General features: G+C 36.3%; 1 protein-coding gene across 1 annotated transcript in view; it reads left to right on the top strand.

Annotated features, from left to right (window-relative positions):
* Positions 1-23,905, top strand: part of LOC124639181 (fizzy-related protein homolog) — a 42,390-nt gene that overhangs the window by 9,378 nt on the left and 9,107 nt on the right. The window contains exons 2-5 of the mRNA XM_047176430.1: positions 7,556-7,821; positions 20,805-21,038; positions 21,951-22,085; positions 23,163-23,277. Of these exons, the coding sequence (XP_047032386.1) occupies positions 7,556-7,821; positions 20,805-21,038; positions 21,951-22,085; positions 23,163-23,277 (750 nt within the window). The remainder of the gene's footprint in view (positions 1-7,555; positions 7,822-20,804; positions 21,039-21,950; positions 22,086-23,162; positions 23,278-23,905) is intronic.

Below are 23,905 nucleotides of genomic sequence, written 5' to 3'. Positions count from 1 at the left end.
TAATCGTAAATCTTTGTCACTTGCATTGAAATGAAATAAATCTTGATACATCATTTCGTGTTTTGATATTGATGTGCTTTTAGCTTATCTTTTATGTTTAGTAATGATTTATGGACGATTCCAGACTAATGAAATGTCATTTTTATTGCATTGTCGTGGAGGTAACTTGCCAAAATAATTCGTTCATTTTCAAATATTGTGACTGCAGAATTTATTTTTATGTCGGTTCTTTATAGATTGACATTTAAGACAGGTCTACAGGCAAGGTGCATGACATCCTCAGGATTTTGTACACCTACACCAATAATTTAGTTACGACCAGCCTTCAACACACGATCAGCTGAAATGATGATGTCATTCGCTATTATTCAATATTTGTTTTGCTACATAAATTCACAATTTGACGAGGTTTTACTACAATCGTGTAATGATTTTCTTCTATATTTGTTTTAGTGACTAAAATACGTCAGGTTTTTTATGAGTGTATTTGAATCAGCTGACTGTGATTCAGAAATCGTGATCGTACGCTGTAGCTGGACTTTCAGTATTCCAAATGTATTAGTTGTTCTCAGAAGTTCATTGAACGATCAGCTGAGTCAACTTAGTTTGATTTTTTCCCTTTGCATGTTAAGGACAATAATACGGCGACAAAGTTGCAAAAGTGTCCAATATTTTGACTTGAAATCACGTGTAGGAAGGAATAAATGAGTTTTGTTGTTTGTTAAATTCTTATTTTTATTTTCTTCGATACAAATTTTATTTCATGTGAATCGATAAATTGGCTGTCGTCATTCCGAGTTTTCGTTCGTGCATCTCTTTTATCGACTACTTGGCAAATGATATCATCTGTTTGCACCTCTCTCGAATAACTATTGTCTGATTTCATGTATTGACGACAATCTTAAAAATATCCTTTTTTGTGTACTCCGACAAGTCTAGACATGTTGAATGCCCACCCCGCTGTCAGATATCAGCTGTGATGCTGCCATAGGATCGAATAAGACGACAAATACACATTGTTCAACATTCATCATTCGCGTCAGCAACACGAGGATTTAGTCGAGTTTTTTTGGGCCATATTTTTATAGACTTGTTCGTCGGTGCCTAACCCTATCACGAAATTAAATGCAAGTTTTTAGACGATGATTCAATAAAATGTTGATTGATGCATGTTTTGATTTCTTCTCGTAATGTATTCTTAATCTGTGCATGATAATTGCTCATATTATATGATTTCATACAATAAAATAATCGGCTAGCAACAGACTAGACCTGGCGGATAGAGTTATTATTTTATACCTACTTGTTTTAGTCTTTACATTACTTGGTTATTTGAGTGGTTTCAAAGTCTGCTCGTCCGTGCCGAGTAACTGTTCGTTGGAAGTTTTCTATAGCTAGCTATTGCTTGGATGGTAGTTCAATTTGAAAGTAGGTTGGAGAAACGAAGTGACGCTGTCGCTAGGGGAAAGCACTGAAGCGTATTACAGCGCACTTCTGTTACAGTACATTGTAACACAAGACCATAATTCACCAACACGAGACTATAATTCACCAACAAAGACCATAATTCTGAAATAGTGCTTGAATATGCACGGTGTTTTGCTTAGCGGTACTCAAATGAAGGTTCTGTTCCTGACGACATTCTAAATCCCGCGCTATTCCCCTGACTGCGAGCAGTTACGAAAGTAAACACTGCCTGTTACATTGTTAGTTCACTTATGCCAATAGTTATGGCCTCATTGAGGTGCCTGCTACCACTCGTACTAACATTGTGCCGAGAAATATCAGCGTGCCACAAAAAACCTATTGAACAGAAGCTCTTATAAGTAGGTAACATTTCAGGTGTGATGACTGGATAATCGGCCGTAGTTTCTAATGACACATGGCAACTAATAACAAATGATTCTTTGTACAAATATTGTCAGCGGTAGGTTTTTTATTCTTTTTATTCGTCGATGTTGAATTATTATTGCGAGATTCCACACACGTACGAACCTAGACGATCATAATAGATCCTCTCGGTGTCCATCTATTTTCTAACATTGTCACTTGGCATTATTTAAAGCTTAAAACAGGATGATTAATGTCCTAGACATTAGCATGCATTGTTGTTTCTATGTATGTAATTGCTACAGTTTTTTGTATTGTCTCCAGACTTGACACCTGAGTTGGAGCATAAATCAGTTGTCAAAGTGTTGAATTTAGGCCGATGGCATACAATGCTTGGTGATCAATTGACGTCTTCGAGATTTGTTCGTCTGACATCATCATCCGCAGCCAAAGTCTGATGATCTCTGACATGTTTGAGCTCGATCATGTCTAGATTATACCAAGATGTATATGAATTTAATACCTGCCAATGCGGTCGTATAGTTTTTTGCTAGCTTTGGTTGCTAAAAATATTGATTTTTTGAGATCATTATAATCGCTGTTAGTAATGAAATGCTCGGCAAAAACGTCAACATATTCTATTCGTATTAGGTAAAAATTTAGCAAAAAATGTTTTGCATGCAAAAAGCAGAATCGCTCACGACCCCATCCATGTGTTAAGTAATGAACCACGTTTTTGGTTCAATGCACTCACGAATCTTTATTTTACTGAATATCAAATGCCATGATTATCAATTCATTTGTATTTAAAGTCATTATTTGCATCGTGTGCACGATTTCCTTGGACTAAATAAATATCTAGGAATGATTGCCTCTATAATTTATGGTTAGCTTAATGCATTACGAATGCAGGATCCTATTTATTAATATATTGTATCCCACATACAATTTGAAAGAGTACACGTGGGTGGGTGCTCCTACAATATCTGAGTCATTTCATTGGTTGTGGCAGACAATTGCGTCCAGTTCAACGCACCGCATTTGGGTTCACAACTAATTTTCCGTTTTCCACCGTTCCGCGTTGCGTCAGGTGCTACTGCCGTGCGCAGATCAACTCGGCTTCACGGACGTACCTGCGAGAGAATGGACGCTGACATCGTTTCTGTGCACAAGTCGCGACTTGTGTTTATTTCAAGGAAACTTCAGATATATTCTTGTTCTATGAAGTCATTTGTTGAGGTAAAATTACACACCATTTAAAATGTAAATTAAATGCCAATGTAACCGCGAAATTGTTAACCAAATACCTATAAGTCAAAGTTGATACATGCTAATTGTAAGCATCCGTCAAATAGTCAATTCCAGATCCTGCTGTCATTTACTTAGCTATTGATATATGTTGTTGTAATGATGTCATGTGAATTACCTTCTCAGAAAGCTTTCATTTCAATGTGCATTTTATGCGGCTGGCATAGTATAGTAAAACAATTGTTGGCCGGGTCACCCGATAAAGAAGAAAGAGTCGATAACCGGTGCATTATGAAAGTACAACACCGCTACTGTACGATAAGTTTTCAATAGAACTGCGTTGTTTGTGGCCCTAATAGCTGATAAAGTTTCTAAGGTTAAGGAACTTGTCTGTATCTGGTTGTGAAAGCGCAGCGGCGCGGACGCAGATGCATTAGAACTGCTTACGATGCGCTCGCTGCGTTGGATCCCGTTATTGACCTGACTTTACTAGGTACTAGAGCCAAGTACTTGCTTATATACGCTACGGGTCTAGAATTCTCCCAGCACATATAGCGGGGTTCTCAAGCTGCAGCCGATTGCATTTGCAAAACAATCGCATTCTTTGAATTAGGATATTGCGCTAGTTATGATTTGTTCCACTAGAAACGTTTATAGTACGGCAATAGTAGGTCGTGAATGAGTAAACTGTAAACTATATACCATATATTTGTGCATTTCTACAGGTATGACTGTCGGTGTTACTCGTTAAGTAATGTTCTCGTAATGACGTAAACACTTTAACACTATTCATAGAAAACGTGCCACGTGGTTTTTTCCTTCACTTCTAGCTTGGTTTTAAGTTTTTTTGTCAAACGTTCGCAACTTTTTTATTTATGAAAAAGTTGATTTACTTAATGATGTTAACATATTTTGCGGCGCGTGCCATTATGTCGAGGAATTAAAATTTAGAGCACCAGTATTTCTAATCTGAAACCTGTCACAATGCAAACAGGTTGTGTGTCGAATAAAGTATTCACTGATCAAATATTTGAACAGTAGCTAAAGGTGAATGTAATTGATATTAACTTCGTCCATATCATATCCATGTGTAGGAGTATAAAGTTCTTTTCTTTTTCCATTTCAATGTTCATTTCTACTTTCGTATTTGCGTCCTTCACGATCTGACTAGGCACGTAGGTGTACCCGTATGCTATCGGTTATCGTGAAATCTAGGGCATGTTATCGACTTCTGTTACTGCACCTGCCGCTAACTACAACTTACTAACACTTGTGACGTAATTACTATTTAGTTACGGGTCGTACAGAGAGCTGGAACGAATTTCAATCATTTGTTAACCAAATAGGTTTAGGCTGGCTTTGAACATAATGAGCTGCTCACCTCTTATGCTACACGTACGATTAAGATGTTGATGTGGTCACGTGGAGATTTAAGTAATCGGAGATCTTTAGTGTGTTACTAAGTTGGAAAGTTCGATTTAGAAGACCAGTATTCAATCGTGAATTAAAATTTTGACTCAGAATATGCTACTGCTTCTAGGTCTACGTAAAACTGAACGTTTGTGAGCTAGTTTTTTTTTTATTATAGGCAAGAATATTTTGTTTATGTAACCTACTGCATTGATTCTTATAAATCTGACTCAAGTGTTGCGCGTCGAAACCCATCGTCGCATACCTAGATAAGTGAACATTGCACGACTATTTTGTATCAGGATTTTTCAACCTGCTACCGGGTCCCGATAACACACATTCTGGAGTGTATGACACACTTTCAATGAATATGGATAACCACTATCTGGGTGAGGCACCACCGTTTTCTTCTATTAGCTTTTTGCTGTATTGAAAATTCTTCAAACAAGCAAACTCTATCGTTATCGCCAGTCCGTCCATTGGTTCATTTACCAGTGCTATAACTTATCACTTTATCTTGTGTACTAAACACAGAATTCCCAGCAATTTACTTACAGATAATATTTACTAGAACAATTCTATTGAGTCTTGGTTACGACCAGAAATTGGGGCCAATTTGTGGCCGTACTCCGTGTCCAGGGCAATTGGATGTGGGCAGACACCACGTAGGTAGTTCTATTCTCACCTCAGCAAAATAGACTCTATACCTTTAATAATTCAGCACGGATTCGCGTCCTGGACGGATGTTGACAAATTTGGCGATGTTCCGAATTAATTATGTGTGCGCCAATGGTCTGTCACGTAGGTAACCAAATATAGTTGCATGTATAACGTCTCCCACCTTGTATGGAGGTGCCCCAGGAAGGAAGAGGTGTGAGTGAACCCGCGCGTGAGCAGCTACATGGGAACAATTGATGTTTTTATTCATTACGTTACGATTCAAATGCAATTTGGAGACGTGCTTCCGATGTGCGTTTGTTATTTGGGAAGTGCATCGACCACGCTTCGCAAATGTTCTTTGGACGTCAATGCCCCTCGACTATTATGTTGAATATAAATCGATAATTTAAATTCAGTAGGTAAAAATCGTAATATGTGTCTTAATGTCGTATCGTGAATGTACTAATAATATAATTGCAATCTATATCAAAATCGATTTTATTAATTCTGAATGTCAATAAAACGTTAAAACTGTAGTATATTTTATTTAATTTTCTTTCGATGTAAAATTTCAAAATATTACATGCTAATACAAGAATTTATGTTAATATTATGCAGTTTTTATGTAAAAACATTAACAATCATGTATTTCTAAAACTGGTTCGATATATCCAGGCGTTAAATTGTGGCTATTAAGTGTTTCTAAGGAGCACTATGAATCACTGTTGTCAAGTGCATTGTATTTGTGTTATGTGAATCATCATTAACAAAATATTCCAAGTGGTTGTCCGTACTGGGTGCAAATTTTATTTTCGGCGATATCCCCCGGGTTGTCGCAAAACTGTCCATCAAACATCCGCCATGTGTTTCTGATAGTATAATTAAAGGTGCTTCAGTCATTAGCACTCTTCTAATCGCTGTACAAAAAAGTATTTCGTTTAATACCCCATGTTTCATTTTATAAATAAAGATTTATAACTTCGCCGCTTTTATTTATATGAACGCTTGATTGATATTGACGGGATAAGAAGTAAGGTCGTTGATTGATTTATGTTAAGTTTCATTTATCCCATTTTTTTTTTTAATTAAAAAGAGCTTTCTGTATCCGCTTTCCTTAATATTCGCATCTAGAGTTCAAAGCTCACATTTTTCTGACACTAGACGTGACTAAATTAGTATTATTTTAAAACTTTACAAGCAGCAAAAACAAGCTTTTTCGGTTACTGAATAATTAATCAGAAAATGTTCGGAGCTATAATTAATTTGCGAGATATGCTGTGTTTTAGAAATATTGTCAATTATATTTGCTAGAAGAGGTTTTTTATGGTCGTGAATCACGTGGCACGTGCGCAGGCGCATATGGCTTCGGCCAGACAGGATACCGACTCACACACGGCGAACCGACGCTCATAATATATTCACCTGCTTTAGTTATTATTTTTATAGATCTGAATATTAAAGTTTTAATCTTTTCTAACTAGATATTTCGACGTTTTTGTGGCTCGAAATTAAGATGACCCGTGTCTGGTCATTTATGTTGACAAATTATACCTAGAATTAAAAATAAATGTATTACTTGTTTTATTTAAATGATTTGGACATTTAGGGGCTGTTGCACCAAGCTATGATTTACTGGGCTGTTGATGCGATCTCTAAACTTTTCGATACCGAACACGTGTGAATAAAAATTATCAGATTCTATCAAATAAACTTGTCTATTGACATGTGGGGAAATCTATATTTTATTGGCTAGTTTTGAAACCAGATTATTTGCGAATAGTTAATAGCATGATGGTAAACTGTCGCGCAAATTATTTTTACAAGCATGCTATTGTCAGCAATTAGAGTACCTATTGCATTTTATGATCAGCCAAATGTAAATGAGTAAATGCAGTCCTTGCTGTTATTGACAAACAATTACCGTCATTGTGATGATTTTTCCTTATAACCTCACCTATAAATTAGTTTATTTTAGGACTTAGATAAGAACTTATCACCTATTGCTATAAAACATTACCTCATTTGGACCTGACATGACTTTGTTTTGAGTTAGTATTAGTTTGAAGAGTGCCATCCTATTTAATATTATGGAAATTCAAATTCATTTATATGTGTTAGTACAATGTGTTCGTAACAAATAGACTGAAACGAAATGGATAGTCTATTTGCTTAGGAATCTTATGCAGAAGAGTCTAAAGACTGTATAGCTCAAGTAGACTACTGTGTTTTTTGTTTAGTACATGTTGATAACATAACATTTCTTTACCTATAAAAGCCAATTATACGTAAATTATAAGGAAACATTGAAAATAATCCTGAGCTCTTTTGAAGCGTATGATTTAATTAGAAATAATACATAAATAATTATCAGATTTGCTATTTAACACCAAACTTCTTCCATTTCCAGCGATACACAGAGGAACAGAAAACCAGCCCACAAAGAAAGCGCGAGGCGATGGCGGCGGGGACAACGGCACGGGTGCTCGAGACCAACACGCGTACAACTGTCTCCTTCAGAACGAACTCCTCGGTGCCCAGATAGAGGAGGTCCGAGGACCTTCAGCCTCCTGCGCGGAGGGCAACAAGGCCAGCTTGGGCACCGCACAGACCCCAAAGTCCTCGCCAGCATATCTGCCTGTCTACAGATTTAATGCGCAAAGTCATAATGCTGTGGTGAGTACCTTTTTCTTTTGGCTGAGCGATATTTTGATATAGCAACTGTTCTGTAATTTAAGATTGTCGGTTTTGGTGACTTTTGCTGTAGAAGAAGTTCAGATAATTATGTCAGATTCGTCTTCTAGGTATTTTGAATTTCCACCAAGCTGCCCAAACGCCAATACAATTTCGAATTCTTAAGTATTGGGTCACCCATTCCAGGACTCGTGACACAACCCTATTCAAATGATTTATCTCACATTACTTTTAGGAAACATTTAAGGACAATCTTTCTAAGTTAAAATGCTAATGCGTTTGTTTTAAACGCGATAACGATATAGAGATAACAGTCGGAAACAAGTAAGACATAAAATCTATCTATGGTAGTACGAACGCTAGCCTTGTGCCAAATACAGTGTGTTGACGTATATTAATGCTGATTGTAGTACATTCTAGGCTCGTAGGCCCGTTCTAGCACAAGGAATTTGCCTAACAGCTGTTTACATTTGACTTTGTAAAATGCCCATTTTCTTTACATAGAAAACATGCCATTTTGAAATAAGACCCTCCGTGGTACCATCAATCTTTGTTGGTATTCTATTGTTTCTAATAAATGGCTGACAAGAGATTTGGATCGTAGCCAAACCGCAGGTTATTGTACTGTATTAAATCTTTGTTTTTACATCTTAATTCAGTAATTTCGTGTATTCTATGAGGTTCCAGTAACATTAGTCATGATTTGCTTATGTAGGTTCATCATTGATTTTCAATTGTTCTATAAGCTTCTAAAGTTCGATTCTTCTAAGTCATGGCGTCTTCAAGCTTCGGCATCAAATTAGTGATTGGTACAATTGTCCGTCGAACCGTGAGTTTATTTAATGCGTAACGTAAAAAAACGGTCTCTGGGCAGAGAAATGCACTGTCACGATAATTTCTAAAGTTTTTAGATGCAATTTATTTTCGCCCCGAATCTGGGAACGAAATTCTCTGATGGTCTTTTGCGCAACACATTTGTGGGAAATAGGTCATGAATTAATTTCTCTCGCTACTGTTTTAGAAATGAATGCGTAGCGGTCACGTCTCAGGTTTTTAATTACATTCATGCTTTACAGTTATCTAAGTATTTGCTGGAAAACAATGTTTAGGATTTGTATTGTTTGATTTTGCATACCAAAATTATGGATAGATTAATATATGGTTACTTATTTCTTTCTATCTTAGATGTGTTTTTCAAGCCCAAAATACTATCGTAAGTGTTTCAGGTTTAAGGATAATTAAATCTCAAAATGTGATTTTATGTCATCCCAAATCAGTTAAATCGTTTCGTTTAACTCTTGTCATTACCTTCATAAAAATCTAATAACAATAAAATTCTCGTGCAGTAAACCCGGGTTTCACATCAAATGCGTTACAGTATAAAAAATATGCATAGTATATGTTCTCCCAGTGTGTAAAATGAATCGCATTGCGATTTGTCTGCATGTTCCGCCTGTGTCTAATGGCATCAGAAATCTTTATTCGATAGAACGCGTTTTTGCAAAAATTTTAGCGTAATTGGTAATTTGCTTTTTTGCCCAGTTTTTGGTAATCCTTTGTTTGTCTGGCTACCATCTAGATATTTCCCAGGCAGAAGTTAATCCATGACTAAAAAGCTTAAGTACTGTAACCAGCAAGACATGAACAATACTTGCGCATTGCGGGGTCGAGATTGTGCGCTCGTGTAAAAAATGAGTAAAAACTTTTCTCTTTATAAAATTAGCTTGATTATTGTGTTAAAAAAGAAATATTTTAAAAGCCTGTATGCCTGAATTGAGCCTTTTATGCCCTGACAATATTTATGGACGCGTCACAGTGATGTATTTGAACATTTTGAACATTTCGTGATTCGATGAGTTATTTAGACGGCGATTGGCGAATTGTCAAAATGCATTTGGTTTATTACTCAATAAAATGTGAGTTCTTAATTTCATTTTGTGTTTATTGCACTTTTTATGGGCATTATTTAGTTCCGATTTTAATGTATTTTTTAAATAAATCTTCTTAAAGGGGTTCCAATAGTTGCTGTTAAAAAAATGAAAAGAGACTTAACATTACTTGCTTCATGTTTTCTCTGAAAGGCATCGAATATGTATGTATTTGTAAAGCTTGCACAACTTGAAATACCTCTTCCCATCCAGTATTATTGCACTAACAAAATAAACCTAATTGTTCTGACCCCAACATTTAACCCCTGGCTGGACCAAATTGAATTTGCCAATATCGGAGCATAATGTCGCGTAAAGTACCCATCTAATGTGGCCCAAACACTGTTGTGACAGTATCTTCGGCCGTAAGTACCCATTTTAAATATAAAACTTATTAAAAGTTGGCGGACATCGATTTTTATTGCATGGCTAAGTGACGTCGAATCGCATCCCATCGCCGCCCAAACGGAATTCGTGTTATGTTACGAATATGTACGAATCGATACTTATGGAAACGTATTTATATTGGTTTTTTATCGATATTTGCTCGATTCTATATAATATCAATAAGATACAAGCACATTAGTGACCACAGTTTAATGTGTTGCGATTTGCGATTAACGTTAAAGAGATTTTGGGGTTTGATTACGGGAGTTGAACCTCATGGGGCACATGTGGTCCCCATCTTACGATTTGGTACAATATCCATGGATCACTGGACATTTGCATATTGATTTCCCAGAGAACTCTTTCCCAAGCTTATCCTCTACGACTATTAAATGGATCGTTTTTATGATTGAAGCTTCCAATGGCCAGCACGTTTGTCAAGAGTTCCTTGTTCATATTAATGATACTACTCAATTGCCTAGATTTAAGGATGTAGTCTATAACATCTAGGCAATTAATGGCTGGTTTCCAGTTAATACATATATCCTAAAATAATTAACTTATGCTACGTAACTTGATTTGAATGTATTTGAGTGAGATTATCCGCTCTCAGCCAAGTCTCAATAATTTCTAAGAAAAGACATACAAATTGCGCTCTTATACAAATCACTTTTGGGATCGCGACACTTGAATTAATTTGTACACTTATATCATTTCGTAACTATTGATCGATCGAAGATTGATTGACGCGTGATGACGGACTCTTGAAAACCCCGAGTGTCAGACACTTGAATACAATGTGTCCAAATTATGACTAAAGGTTTTTTAAAGAAATAAGTTATAAAACGTTTAGAAATTATTTGCTTGTCATGTAGTGTTTATGAGGGTCAATTATTATGATATTAGCTGTATTCTAAAGCAATTACTTCTCAATATAGACGTGACGTCTTTAAACACGGGCCAAAAGATAATGGCGATCTTGCATGCAATTTGGAATTGTTATGTAAAACTTAGAACATTTCTATTTAATCATAGTAACATTTTTTAAATGAATCGAACAATACGATTAACTTTCAATCAACACTTGTCATATATTATAGCAACCGTTATACAATATCCGATGCACCAACAAAGCGACAAAAATCGCTGAATCGAGGCGGTCCGTTTGTAACAAGACGCCCGTATCGAATGCCACGCCATTCTTGTAAAGTATCTGTCACGTGTACTTACAATACTCATCCACTGTTACATGATAATCATAATTTTACATCACCATGCCACACCAATGTTTGTTATTTCAACAATGTGCAAAAACTACTGCACTTTAATCTTTGACTCGACAAGTGGTGTCGAATTTTTTGCAACCGGCAGTATTAATTAGTTTTATTATACATCTACACATCTAAGAATTCTTTCATGCTGTTTTAGAACTTCTAAAATGGATAATGCTTTTTTATTAAAAATAAAATACTTGGCCGAGTGTTAGGATTTTTTGCTATTGCCTAACAAAACAAGATGACGGATGGACAGGTTGCTGATAAATGCAATAGATTTTTATTTTTTGCACATTTTTTTCAGTAGTTCAGCTTAGTAACAGATAGGCGAAAGTGTACAGCTAAATGTTGCCGGAGCAAGTTAAAGTGCGCAGTCTAAACGCTTTGTGTGTCAATTATCACGGAATGAACGTTTAACGTATGAGTGACAACGAGGATATGCTAATCAGCACAGCACCCAACTTTTTGCACATTTTTTATTCTCTTTTCTACCATGCAAATGTTATTTAGTGACTTTTTTAAATATTTATCCTTCTGCATCGTTTTTTCCGGCCATTACATTAGCGATACAATGCCATTGTTTTTTTTTGTGTGTGCAACTATTTTTGATTTTGTCCAATCATTGGTCTGTCTGTCTGTCTGACATCACTCAGTGACAATGACCTAAAATAATAATTTTGAAGTTTTACAGCCAAATTTTTAGAATGGTGCTTGAAGACCGATTTAGTTTTTAGTGTCATTAAGATAAATGAGGCATAAAAAGAAAATTAATGTGTTCTTAATGTCAGATTACCGCTGAACTTACCGAGAGGTTTTTTGTACATATCGGAAAAAATCATGCCGTGTTATGTAGACAAGCATTGCATAATATTCCATGTGCCATTTGTTTTTTATTTATTTATAAAATTATTATAACATCTGCTTTATACAAACTTATTTTTATGGTTGCAAACATTTTCACGAAAATCTAAATTATAGGTTTAGTTACTAATGTTGGCCTGACCATGTTATGCGCCCATCCTATGCTCATAATAAACCCCATATCTACTTACATCCTGTAATAATTAACTTAATTTAAAGCAACCAGTCTTTGCTTTATGATATCAAAATATTCTGTGCAGTCTTCAAATGACACAAAAAACCCAGCTAACATTAAAAAACAAGCTCGTATATTATGTTAAATAAACAATTTCTATTAAGCTATCTTAATCCAAGAGAAAAAAAACGCGATCGTGTAAACAGTTTTTATTCTCATGCATTAGTGGCTTGTCAGTTCATGTGGAGTGATGATGGTCAGGTGATCAGGTCATGCACGACCCGGGTGTCGAGCCGCAACCCCGCTGTCAACAGCTCATTCGTCAAACATTACCAAGCAATGAATACAAATATTTGTAATATTAGTCACTGTGACAAAATAATCAGCGACTTTTTATTTGAATTTTACTGAACAAAGTTTAATATTCAGCATGCCACTTTGACAGGTAATGTGCATACGTACATCTTGTTCGTGAAGTGCGGCGATCTTCAAAATCCACACGTACTCAAAATCGAAATAGCTTAATCGCTCACTCAGTCAAAGAAAATAATTGTCCATGTTGGCCATAGATCACAGAAAAAACACATTAAAACATTGCATGAAATTCTAAATCTGTCTGGTAGTACCCACCCACTGTATTATCCTTGCATTATGCACTGAATACAAATTTCGTACGTAAAAAAATGCATTGTTATTTTGATTCAATTCTTAATGCGTCCCCATATAAATTTTTGTCGCTCTGCACATGTTGAATTTGGAAATGACGGCGAATAACAAGTAAGCTGATTAAAAATTCAAGCTTGTCTGTCTTAGCTAATGCTTATTTGCAATTTTGATTGTCATGACAAAAAAATGTGCGAAATTCTGCAATGGTTTTTTCCTATAGGTATATTGAAGTTAGTTAAAATAGCTGAGCCTGGAGGAAAAACGTCGTCGTGTATCAAGCTGTCTGCACGTTTCCCAAGTTGATTTAGAGATCTCTTACTATTCAGAATTACCTACATTAAAAAAATTGCACGCCTTGTTACACGTTCCCTGAGAAGTAATTTTTCGTTGGTGCTAGAAATTTCACAGCGGTCTATAACACGCCATTTTCGAATCGCTTCGTAACACGCGATTTAGGATTCCTACGTTTAGCAAAAATGTGCCGAAGCCTCTAGTCTATATCTAAGTGTGTCGTTATTGCGTTTCGGTCTGTAATTTTATTGCGCCTAATTCCACCATCACATGTTCCCAGGTGGATACATTTCCACGATAGACAATAAACATTTTAGCCATAAAAATGGCAATCGATTGTTTCTATGCCAATCCTAAATTGATTAGTTTTATGTGAGCATTGCTGTCTAGATTGTCTTTAGATCTGGGAATATGTGTAATTAATTATTTTTATATTCCATAACGATAAACCCACACAGATGCATCCACCAGTTCATAAAAATGGAGATGATATTCGTCATTATGTTCAAGCCCACTGTTAAACCTGTCGTGAAGTCACGACTTCAGAAAAGCTAAGCGTTCTTGCTTCTAATCGTGATGATAAATAACATTTTATTTTACTGCAATGTTTTCACAATAAAAGTTTGAGTGTTTTGAAACGACCAAAAGCTCTTCTAAAATCAACGTTATTTTAACATTATTGTGCAGGTTAATGTATTTCATATAATGTGGGATTGACAGGATAGTGTTTTTGCAAATGACGCACGCTAACCACTTTATCATTATCCGCCGCAATTTAGGTTTATAAGAGGTGTAATAATACTATGTATAAATACATTAGTAAAATATGGTACTCTTGCTAAACTAAGTCAAAAGATTTGTGGCCTTACTACAAAAACTTTAACCACTGTTTTACACTTGTCTAAAAAAAATGTGGCTCCAAAATGAACCATATGTCAACGTCATAATTTGACATTTTTTTAGACAAGTCTTAAACTGACGTTAAAAAGTTTTTGTGGTAAGACGGCTATTGTTTATACTGACTCATCAGGCATAAAAGTAATTATAATGAGCGCCTACTCCAATGGCAATTGCAATAATGTCTAAACAATATTGACATGTAAGTTACATGATTCAGTCTCAGGCGCGACGAATCGAATCCTCACGGCTACATCTCAAATACTTTTTGTTACCCAGTCCTTGAACAGATAGATAAAAGTCTAGACACTTTGCAATTTACAGATTTTGCGCTTGCGCATTTCAATGATGCGTGTGATACTAGAGTTCGTCGATCCGATTGTATCAAGACAGCTTTTTTCCGTCATCAAAATGTCCTGAGACAAGTCCGTGATAAAAATTATCAACACACAAAGCTTAGGCACACGTCGTGACGTATTTTTGCAGCAATGCAAAAAGTAGCTGAGGCCCGGCTTTCGATGCTTATTTTTTATTACATGTCGAACAAAAAATAGAAATGCTATTAATTTTATCACTCCACGCGAAAACTAATCGATTTGTCCATCCTTAAAACTAAGAAAGACGATATTTCTTAAACGATAAGTTTAAATTGAACTTGGTCACGGAAGTACCCAATATAAATAAAAAATCATATAAAGTGAAGTTTCGATTTGTAATCCACTCGTCGCTATTATTTAGTAATAAAAATTAATGTGAAATCAATTAGGTTGAACCGCACGATTGCTGCACGCCAGTAATTATTTAAGACGCTCAGATACATTAGAGTTAGTATTTGCAAAGTAATAGTTATAATGGTTGGCTATAAAAACATTTCTAAGTAATACACCACGGGGATTGCGTATTTGCTCATCAAATGCTTATTATAAAGTTTTTTCAACAGAAACAAGTCTGATTAGATACAAACTTTGGTCTAGACGTAGGTGGATGGCCAGGCCAGGGGATGATTCGTAAGTTTTGCTATGTCAGTTTGTATGAATGCATTTTTTTCTTTTAATTTTTTATTCAACTGCATGAAATCGATTTCTTTGTAGTTGTTTTTGGACACACGTCTGTCGGCTGCTGTAGTGTTGTTACAATCTAGATCATGTCTTAGATTGTCCTCCCGAATTGCTGCACAGTCACGTTTCGGGATCATTGTGTGGGTGCTCTTTTAATTTCTGAGACATCTCGATATGAATTTCTCGTTAATTATATCAGAACTTTTTTTTATGATCAGAACATAGATATGGTTACTGTTAACCTTGAATCCGAGTTTGTTGCCGGCACCTACGTATACATTTTTTTGCCATCGAGCATCGATACGAAAGCACTGATTGACACTAACAACATGCTAATCATAATGCAGATGTCCAAATAGTTATCTGATACGGGACAAGTTTAGTTTCCAAATGCGACAGCACGGTGACTGACACATCACACGACGCGAACGATGTATCATTACAATAGAATGTGATGCGGCCATTATTGCCTGGCTAGGTATTGTGTATTATGCACGGTCTATGCCTAGGTTTGGCCTTTGATATTACAGGTACGGTGTTCGTTTGCTGCTATTGTTAGTTGAGCAGCCACGAGAAAAAATATACATCATATCCTTTAGATTAAAGATTAAATTGCAGCAGAAAATAAAATTTAATAACTGCCTCAATTCGAGAGTTATAAAACTGCAAAAAAAACAGTCTTTATATTTTTCAAACACGTTTTGCATTATTCTAAAAGGACCAGTCTGTGTTGGCTGGCTAATGGTGCGCACAAGCGGCTCCCGTGCCATCATCAGCCATTGAACCGGTCACCAGAAGTGCCCATCCGTGTTCGCTCAGTGGTTTGTTTACAGAAACAACAAAGTCTACTGGTACCTACGCGAGGGAATTTCACGTGAGGCCTCTACTTGGCCTTAATTTTTTCCAAACTACATATTGACATAAGGACTTGTATAAACAGAGGCTTTTTGCGATCGAGGCCCGGTAGGGTTACTCGTGTTGACAGTGCTAAATCAATCGATCCAGCGATGAGTTCCATGAGAACCACGGTAAAGCTATCGTTTAATGAATCTATTTCTGAACCGACACTTAGATGTGATGCAGACTACCTCCTGTTCGTTTATTACCATCTGGATATTACATCCTATCTTACGTTATCTTGATTGGTTCCTGAGTAATAAGTTTACTAAAATAGAACGACTCTGTTTTCAACGGTTAGAGAAATAGCGGGCTTTGAACCTTCGTTGCAACCGTGAAAATAGAAAAGAAATTGTGGCAGTCGGATGTAACCGCACCACAGCTTTAGCGGTTTTTTATTCGCATTCCTGGTGCACTTGACGGCCAGTCAGTTAATATTGCGTAATAAAAGGAAACAAAGATCTTAGACATAGTATTTTAATAATTTCTTCTCGTTTTGGCTCGGCAAAATAGCAGAAAGTCATGTTATAATTGTTGAAAAAATACGTCAAACATTTTACGGCCGGTTTTATGAGTTCATCTAAATTGTAGTTCCGTGATTTTAATTTGTATTCTCCTCGTATTATATAGAGTTCGCTGAAAATCTACACATTCGTCTTGGTTCTGCAGTGGTTCATTTTGTTTTATTGCAGTGCGTAGGACGTGACCCGCTTACGGAACTGCCACAGGTCACAATTGTACTTCATTTATAGAACCAATCAATCTGCTATCTGCGATCTAGTCACTGCTGGACTTCTAGCTTTTTATGCGTCTGATGTCTGAGGTTAACAAACTTGCGTTTCTGATTGCTCATTCATCTTACATCATTGTGGTTTAGGATAGATTGAAATTTTTCATTTACCTACATACCCGGCTCCTGTATCATTAGTATCTAATACAATTTAGTCTCGCTCGCCTAGATTAGTGTTCATATCAGGTTTTTTCAATCTTTGATTGTACGCTGCGCTTTTTGCAGTTACAATTCGATTAGATACGTCGATGTTATGTCTTTTATGATCTTGCGCTAGACCAGACAGACGTCTATTGTGGACAATTGTAGGTCCATTGTTACGGAGTTTTTTTCTGTTTGCTATGAATAAGCCAATTGTGGATGAAGGAAGTGGACGATTTGGTATCACTAAGTTGCTTACAACTGCCAGCCAGCTCACGCTACCTAAAATTTTCTCGCCGTTATAATTACTTGACGTTCTTTAGTAACTTGGCCGTTGATGCGTGAAGGATGCTAAGTACACTTTAAATAATTTTTTATATCACATTAAGTAGCCACTTGAGGTGTTGTTGACTTACAAAACTTGTAGCTTAGGTAGTTAAGTAAACGTCCATTTATTACGGTATGACGTGACCTCCGGTGTTGCCGACAATTTGGTGTAAGATTGCGTAAAAAATATCAGTAATACGCGTAATCAAAACGGCATTAGCGAAGCTATAGCCACAGTTGTTATAAAACGTTTGTTCTTTGTTGTAATAGAAGGTATCTCTAATTTTTCTGCATTTAGTCACGCACTAGTTATATCGTAGGTAATTATTGCCGTTATTCGATCTCCTTATGAGGCTTCCATTAACCCAATCAAGTACAATTGATTTAAAGAGATTGATCTTTGAAATCAAAATCAACGATTTTCCCTTCATCAATAGTTCAAGTCATTAAGTTCATGCCACTAAGAGTTAGAAATAGAAGCATTTCATTGGACAAGTATTCTTTGTTCCATAGTATCTATGTACTTTATATTTTAGTAGCATAACGTGGTCTGAGTGCATTACATCTGGAACATGCGTTAAGAGCTGATGCGTCGGTAGCGAGGTCATTGGTACACGATGACTATCAAACATGCAGTCTAGTCTAGACCAGACGTGATGTCAACGCAAGGAATTCTAAAAATATGCTATCTAATCCGTGCAAGTCGCATCTTGTTCGAATCAACCAGTATCGCTTCTATTAATAATAACATGTTAAATCACAGCTGACATACCTGTTTTTGTATCAGGAAACCTGTTGCAGTATTTTGCAGAAGATTTACGTCTTACGTAATACGCTTATATGCATCTAATTTGGAACACCAAGGTCATTATGTCAATGACCATTCGAGGGCGGGGCAACTATTAAGTCAATATCTCCTTAAGTGGCACTTGCGAATTAATCATCGTGCATGTCTCGATGCACTTTCAATCTTACTCCAACTGTTCCGTTAGTATTTGATTCATTCATGATTCAGGCGCACGTGAAAACATTTGTTGTTTTAGCTGTGCTGCCATTGTCGGACAGTATATCATTGATTGAAAACCAAAATCGGCACGACGCAACGGTGTCGTATGTGTTATCTCGTAGTATTACATGTAAATCTTCCCTTTATCAGCGATTTATTGGGTGCGCTTGACTTTAAACATTCATGTTTATTGTCCCTGTGCGTTTGTACCACCTTATGTTTTTCGTTGACGTAGGCGTCACAGTCCAGTTGTGTTCCCATCTGAATTACATTACAGTAAAATGTCCGAAGTGGACGCGACACATCCTTTTGTTGTTGTTTCCTTTAACTTAAATATGGCTCCGTTCGCGCCCGAGAAACTACCAATATCTTCCACCCACACGGCCAAATTCTATGCTGCAACAATAAAAGGATTATTATCAGCCCCAAAAATACACATATGGTAATGGCGACCCACGTTATGTCTCAGGAAATTTGAGTCTCTTTATGAAGGTGTTATTCATCTAGATTACTTAGGAGCCGTAATAAAAGCGGGTTCATGGACACTGAACTGCCGTCAGTTTAACGAAATTCTGCACTTTTTGCAGTAGAATACTTAGAATTTCACACGACGTTTGTCGGTGCGAAAATTCACATTAAAAATGTCAACATACTTGCCTTTTCAGACGGCAATAAACAAAATAAATGCAAGTTTTATATCTCAGTAAATAATTGTTCCTCTCAAACACAGTGTCTTGACGAATTACTGTGTTTGCTATAAATGTAACCGTAGATACGTAGCGATATTAATCTTGTATTATGTTCACTTCTCGATAGACGAATGGTAGCAGTGGCAGATATATCATCAGGTGGTTCTAATTCCGGTCGTCAATAAGTCCAATCAAAATGCGCTGTATAGGAATTATTCTAATGATTAATTGAAAGCGTGCCGTAAAAAAATCGCTGACAAATCGAGACGCTATCAGACAGATACACGTTAAGTTTATTGCGTTTTTTTTTTCAGTGTCTTTTTATTCGCTCGATTCTGACAAAAGGCTTTGGGTGGGCGAACTTTTCAAGGACTCCGTCATGCTTCAGGAGGTTTCACTTTGCTTCCTCGTAAGATCTTAAACATTTTCGTGAATTCTATCCTATAATCAGCTTGTTTATCTCCATTTCTCGACGGCCGAAAAGCGGTTTGCATAAACCAATTTGAATATTTTTGCATTCGAGTCTAGATTTACAGAGACATGAAAAAAAGTCATAATAAAGTCTAGGTAGGTTTTTTGCTTGGATTTTTTCTGAGAGTTCCGTCATGCTTAATTTACAGATCTTTTACCTCTTGTGGTGATTATTTCGTGCGCACGCGTCTTGTATTTTATTATCCTTTTGCATAGATTAGAATTGATCAAAATTTATATTTTATGACTAGCAGGTAGTGTCGAAATTAGAAGATTCAATTTGTCAATAGTTTTTGTATAATCATCATTATCATCGTCTACAGTGCTCGCATGTTCACGTTTTATGATTGTTACAACGCTAATGACTGGTGCAACATTTATAACTTTAACACCATCTAATGTTTGCGTTCTTTTGAAAAATATGTTCTTTTTACTTTATGTGCTTCAACCAAGTTAGCAGTTTAATTACCTGTTATTTATCTTGAAATGACTCGTAATTTTTTTAGGGTTTATACAGAAATCTTTATCTATTGTTGCTGTGGTCAGATCTGTAATGAGTTTTTTTCTTACTTTTGTAATGAGATTGTCAAGATAGACAGCTTTTCGTAATGGCTGTTTATTGACTACCGTTCATTTTATTATTGATACCGTCTCAAAAAACGTTATCTATATTTAGTTTAATTGCCTAGAATCAAACTTGTTATTAGTAACGATTATTATAATTATAAAATACGTCGCATCTTTTCGTCGACTTTTTTGGTTTTTTGAGGCTTCTTTTTTAGTGTAGTGCTGCGTTTTTTCTAGTTTTCGAAACATTATTCAAAATGGCTCTAATGAACTGGTTTTGCTACATGTAATGGCTCATTTATTCGCATATTAAAAGTTGCAAGTACAATCAAAAGTATTTTATTGTTAGTTATTCTAAGAAATACCTCGTGTTGTTTTCATAGCTATTCAGTTCCATAGTATTTTGCTTTAATACGAAAGCTTATACGAGTATGTTCTCTTCCTGTTATTCTCTATAGATTTTCTCGACAAATGACGGAAAATCATCGACACGAGAATGTTGACCCTTTATATTGGTTTTAAAAGTCCATTTCTTTGCAGGAAAACATCGATCCTTCACCATACAGCCTGTCACCCATATCGGCAAAGTCGGAGAAATTGCTGCGCTCGCCCAGGAAGGCCACGCGGAAGATTTCGAGGATCCCCTTCAAGGTCCTGGATGCTCCGGAGCTACAGGACGACTTCTACTTGAACCTGGTGGACTGGTCAGCGCAGAACGTGCTCAGTGTTGGTCTTGGGAGCTGTGTGTATTTGTGGAGCGCTTGTACTAGTCAGGTAAGCTTAGACATGGTAATGTTAACTTGGATTTGTAGATGTACATTTTTGTAGAACAATGCATACAATAATAATACGGCTTCCTTCTATTAGATGCGATACAGATGGTGCATGAATCCTGAGCGGTTAATTAGCTCGAATGTTTCAAGGATATTGACGTATTTTATACCTCATCAAACTTCAGTGCTCCTTATCTACAGGACAATTTGAGGACGCTTATAATTAGTATTTATGGGTAGCCTAAATAGTTGTGTGTGCATAAGGAAAATCGACTGTTTAAATCCAACCAAAATGTATATAAAACGAGCGTGTTGATAGCGTGCCGCAGACATGTAATCAAACTCGCCAGTTTCACTAGATGCGCGATATGAGTGGCTGAGCTCGAGGCGTTTCCACAATCTTTAGGTTGATGATCCTCAGTACATACGTTCTTTAACAACCTCATTAGTTACCTTATTCAGTTATTCTAAAGGGCTTTGACTTGCTTTGATTTCGTGCACGAGCAGTTTCGTCTACCGAATTATTTGTACTGTATTTACAGAGCCTATTTACAGAGCTAATAGAAGCTGTATTTGATGACAGTTTTCAAGTTAGAACTGAGATCTAAAAGTATTTAAGACCTTTTCCACTGAAGACAGCCTTTTAGGAGATTTTTATTAACGGTTTCTACTTAGATAGATAGATAGATTATTCTTTGTTGTACATATTGTATCTACTTAACTTACTTACAAAACGTAGAAACCTTTGAATATAAGTAAACAAGCTAGCGTGCAGAAAAGAGAACCCTATACTGCAATAGAAACCGCTAAGTTACTCAACACTCCTTAAAGTCACTAACCCGTATCGTACGTTTCGCAAATATTAGCCGTTCATTTCTCGCAGTGCTAACTATCAACCGTGTTTGTTTGTCAGGTGACCAGGCTATGCGATCTGTCGTCGGAAGGCAACGCCGTGACCTCTGTAGCTTGGAGCGAGAGGGGGCATTTGGTAGCAGTGGGCACGCAAAAAGGACATATCAGTGTTTGGGATGTTGCTGTTAATAAAGAGGTAAGAAATAAAAATGAGGAAGAAGATTTTAGGTGATGAGGAGTCTTTTTGAAGCTTGGTATTCGATTTTTGAAAAGTATGGTTGCTAGACTGCAAATTATTGGATTTATTTCTAAAGGCATGATTCCGCTGCAGTGAATGGTTGAGAATTATCCAGTGTTATCGTAACGTCAATGCAATCAATGTTGATGTTGTTACGAAGTATCTTTATGCCAATATTATTGCTTGCACGTGTCTGAATCAGGCACCGTAATGCAATGATGCGTTTATTGTTCTTAGAAATTGTAGAATTATCTAAGGTTCATCGTTGCAAGTGTCTCTAACGGTCAGGTTGGGAATGTCATCTTTTCACTTTTGTTAGAGTTGAAATAAAGAGGAGAGAAAATATGTTTTTGTGTCTAGCGAAGAAATCGCAAACAATACAGCGTTTTCAATCATTTGTAGACTTTGATTGATAGGAAACGATAAATTGATAAATCAATCAAAATCTAGAATATTTAATTGGTAAAATGATTGTTTCTATAGCTGAGTGAATCAGCAATCAGCTTCACCAACCAGTTTGTTCCACAATAAATTATGCATCCGCAATCTATCCGGCACTCGAGACGCGGATGCATAAGTTTTATTAGAAAACTGCCTACGCTACAGGCGTTATAAATATCTAGATTTGTTTACAGCATAATATTTTCTGATATTGTAATTTTCTAACTGGTCTAACCAGATTAAGTACTAGGTTCAAGCTGGAATTGCAAAGAGCTGGAATAAGTAATTTTGTTTTTCAAGTCATGATTAAATATAGTTTTCTGATATCATCACCATGAAATTCTAGGCATATTTAGGTGCAATATATAGCCAAAATTAATAGATCGTTAATTTTTCACTCCGCAAATTAATCTTTCTTTATGGTCTAGCCAGATTATAAAGCAGAATTCGGTTTTAATTAACATATAATTAAAATGCATTTGTTGATTTCTCTCCATATATTCTTAAGCAACTTATACATATTTGAAGTTGGCTAACATAATATTTATTTTCCTACCTAAACTAAGTACCTATATTTTTGTATTTTTTCCCCAGGTGACGAAACTACAGGGGCACATCGCTCGAGTGGGAGCTCTTGCGTGGAATGGAGACATACTCAGTTCTGGATCCAGAGACAGGCATATACGGCAGAGGGATACTAGGACACCACGTGAGTACACTATACTATACTTCGGCCGTTCAGAGAATGCGTTCCTGACACCTATCAGTTAGTCACGACTAGTGATGGGCACAACATAACACTAAGTTCGTTACCGTTCCTCCAAAATGAACCGCCGCATTATTTTAAGATTATTTTCGTTTTAAATTGGCGGAATCATATAAAATTTATATTTTAGTTATTTAAGTGGAAACCAAAAGAAAGGTAATATTCATATAATAAAATTGTTTTAATTATTCTCTGTTACAAAGTTACAAACTGTATTTCTATGCAATAAAGTAAGTACATTGAATTGAATGTGCGTACAGAATATTAATCAGACTCCGATTCGCTTGAGGAGGTGGTGTCTCATCATCATCTTCGCCTACATGTATAATTATATTATTACCAATAACAGAATCAATCCTGATATCTCGGTCAAAATGTTCCAAAATCAGGTTTTTAGTCTTCCCAACAACCTTTGCCCAGTCATCTCTTGTAACTTCCCCGCAGGCTTCTTTTAATAGGGTCATCATCTTTTTCGTCCTGAATGGCAGGGAAGTATTGTGGCGGGCGGCGTAACCTTTTATTTGAGCCCAGATTAGCCCGATCGCGTTATATTGGCAATGATACGGTAGAA

Source organism: Helicoverpa zea, chromosome 2 (assembly GCF_022581195.2).
Source record: "Helicoverpa zea isolate HzStark_Cry1AcR chromosome 2, ilHelZeax1.1, whole genome shotgun sequence".
Taxonomy (NCBI): domain Eukaryota; kingdom Metazoa; phylum Arthropoda; class Insecta; order Lepidoptera; family Noctuidae; genus Helicoverpa; species Helicoverpa zea.
The sequence above is the reverse complement of the archived record's forward strand: the minus strand, read 5'-3'. Positions and strand labels throughout refer to the sequence as shown.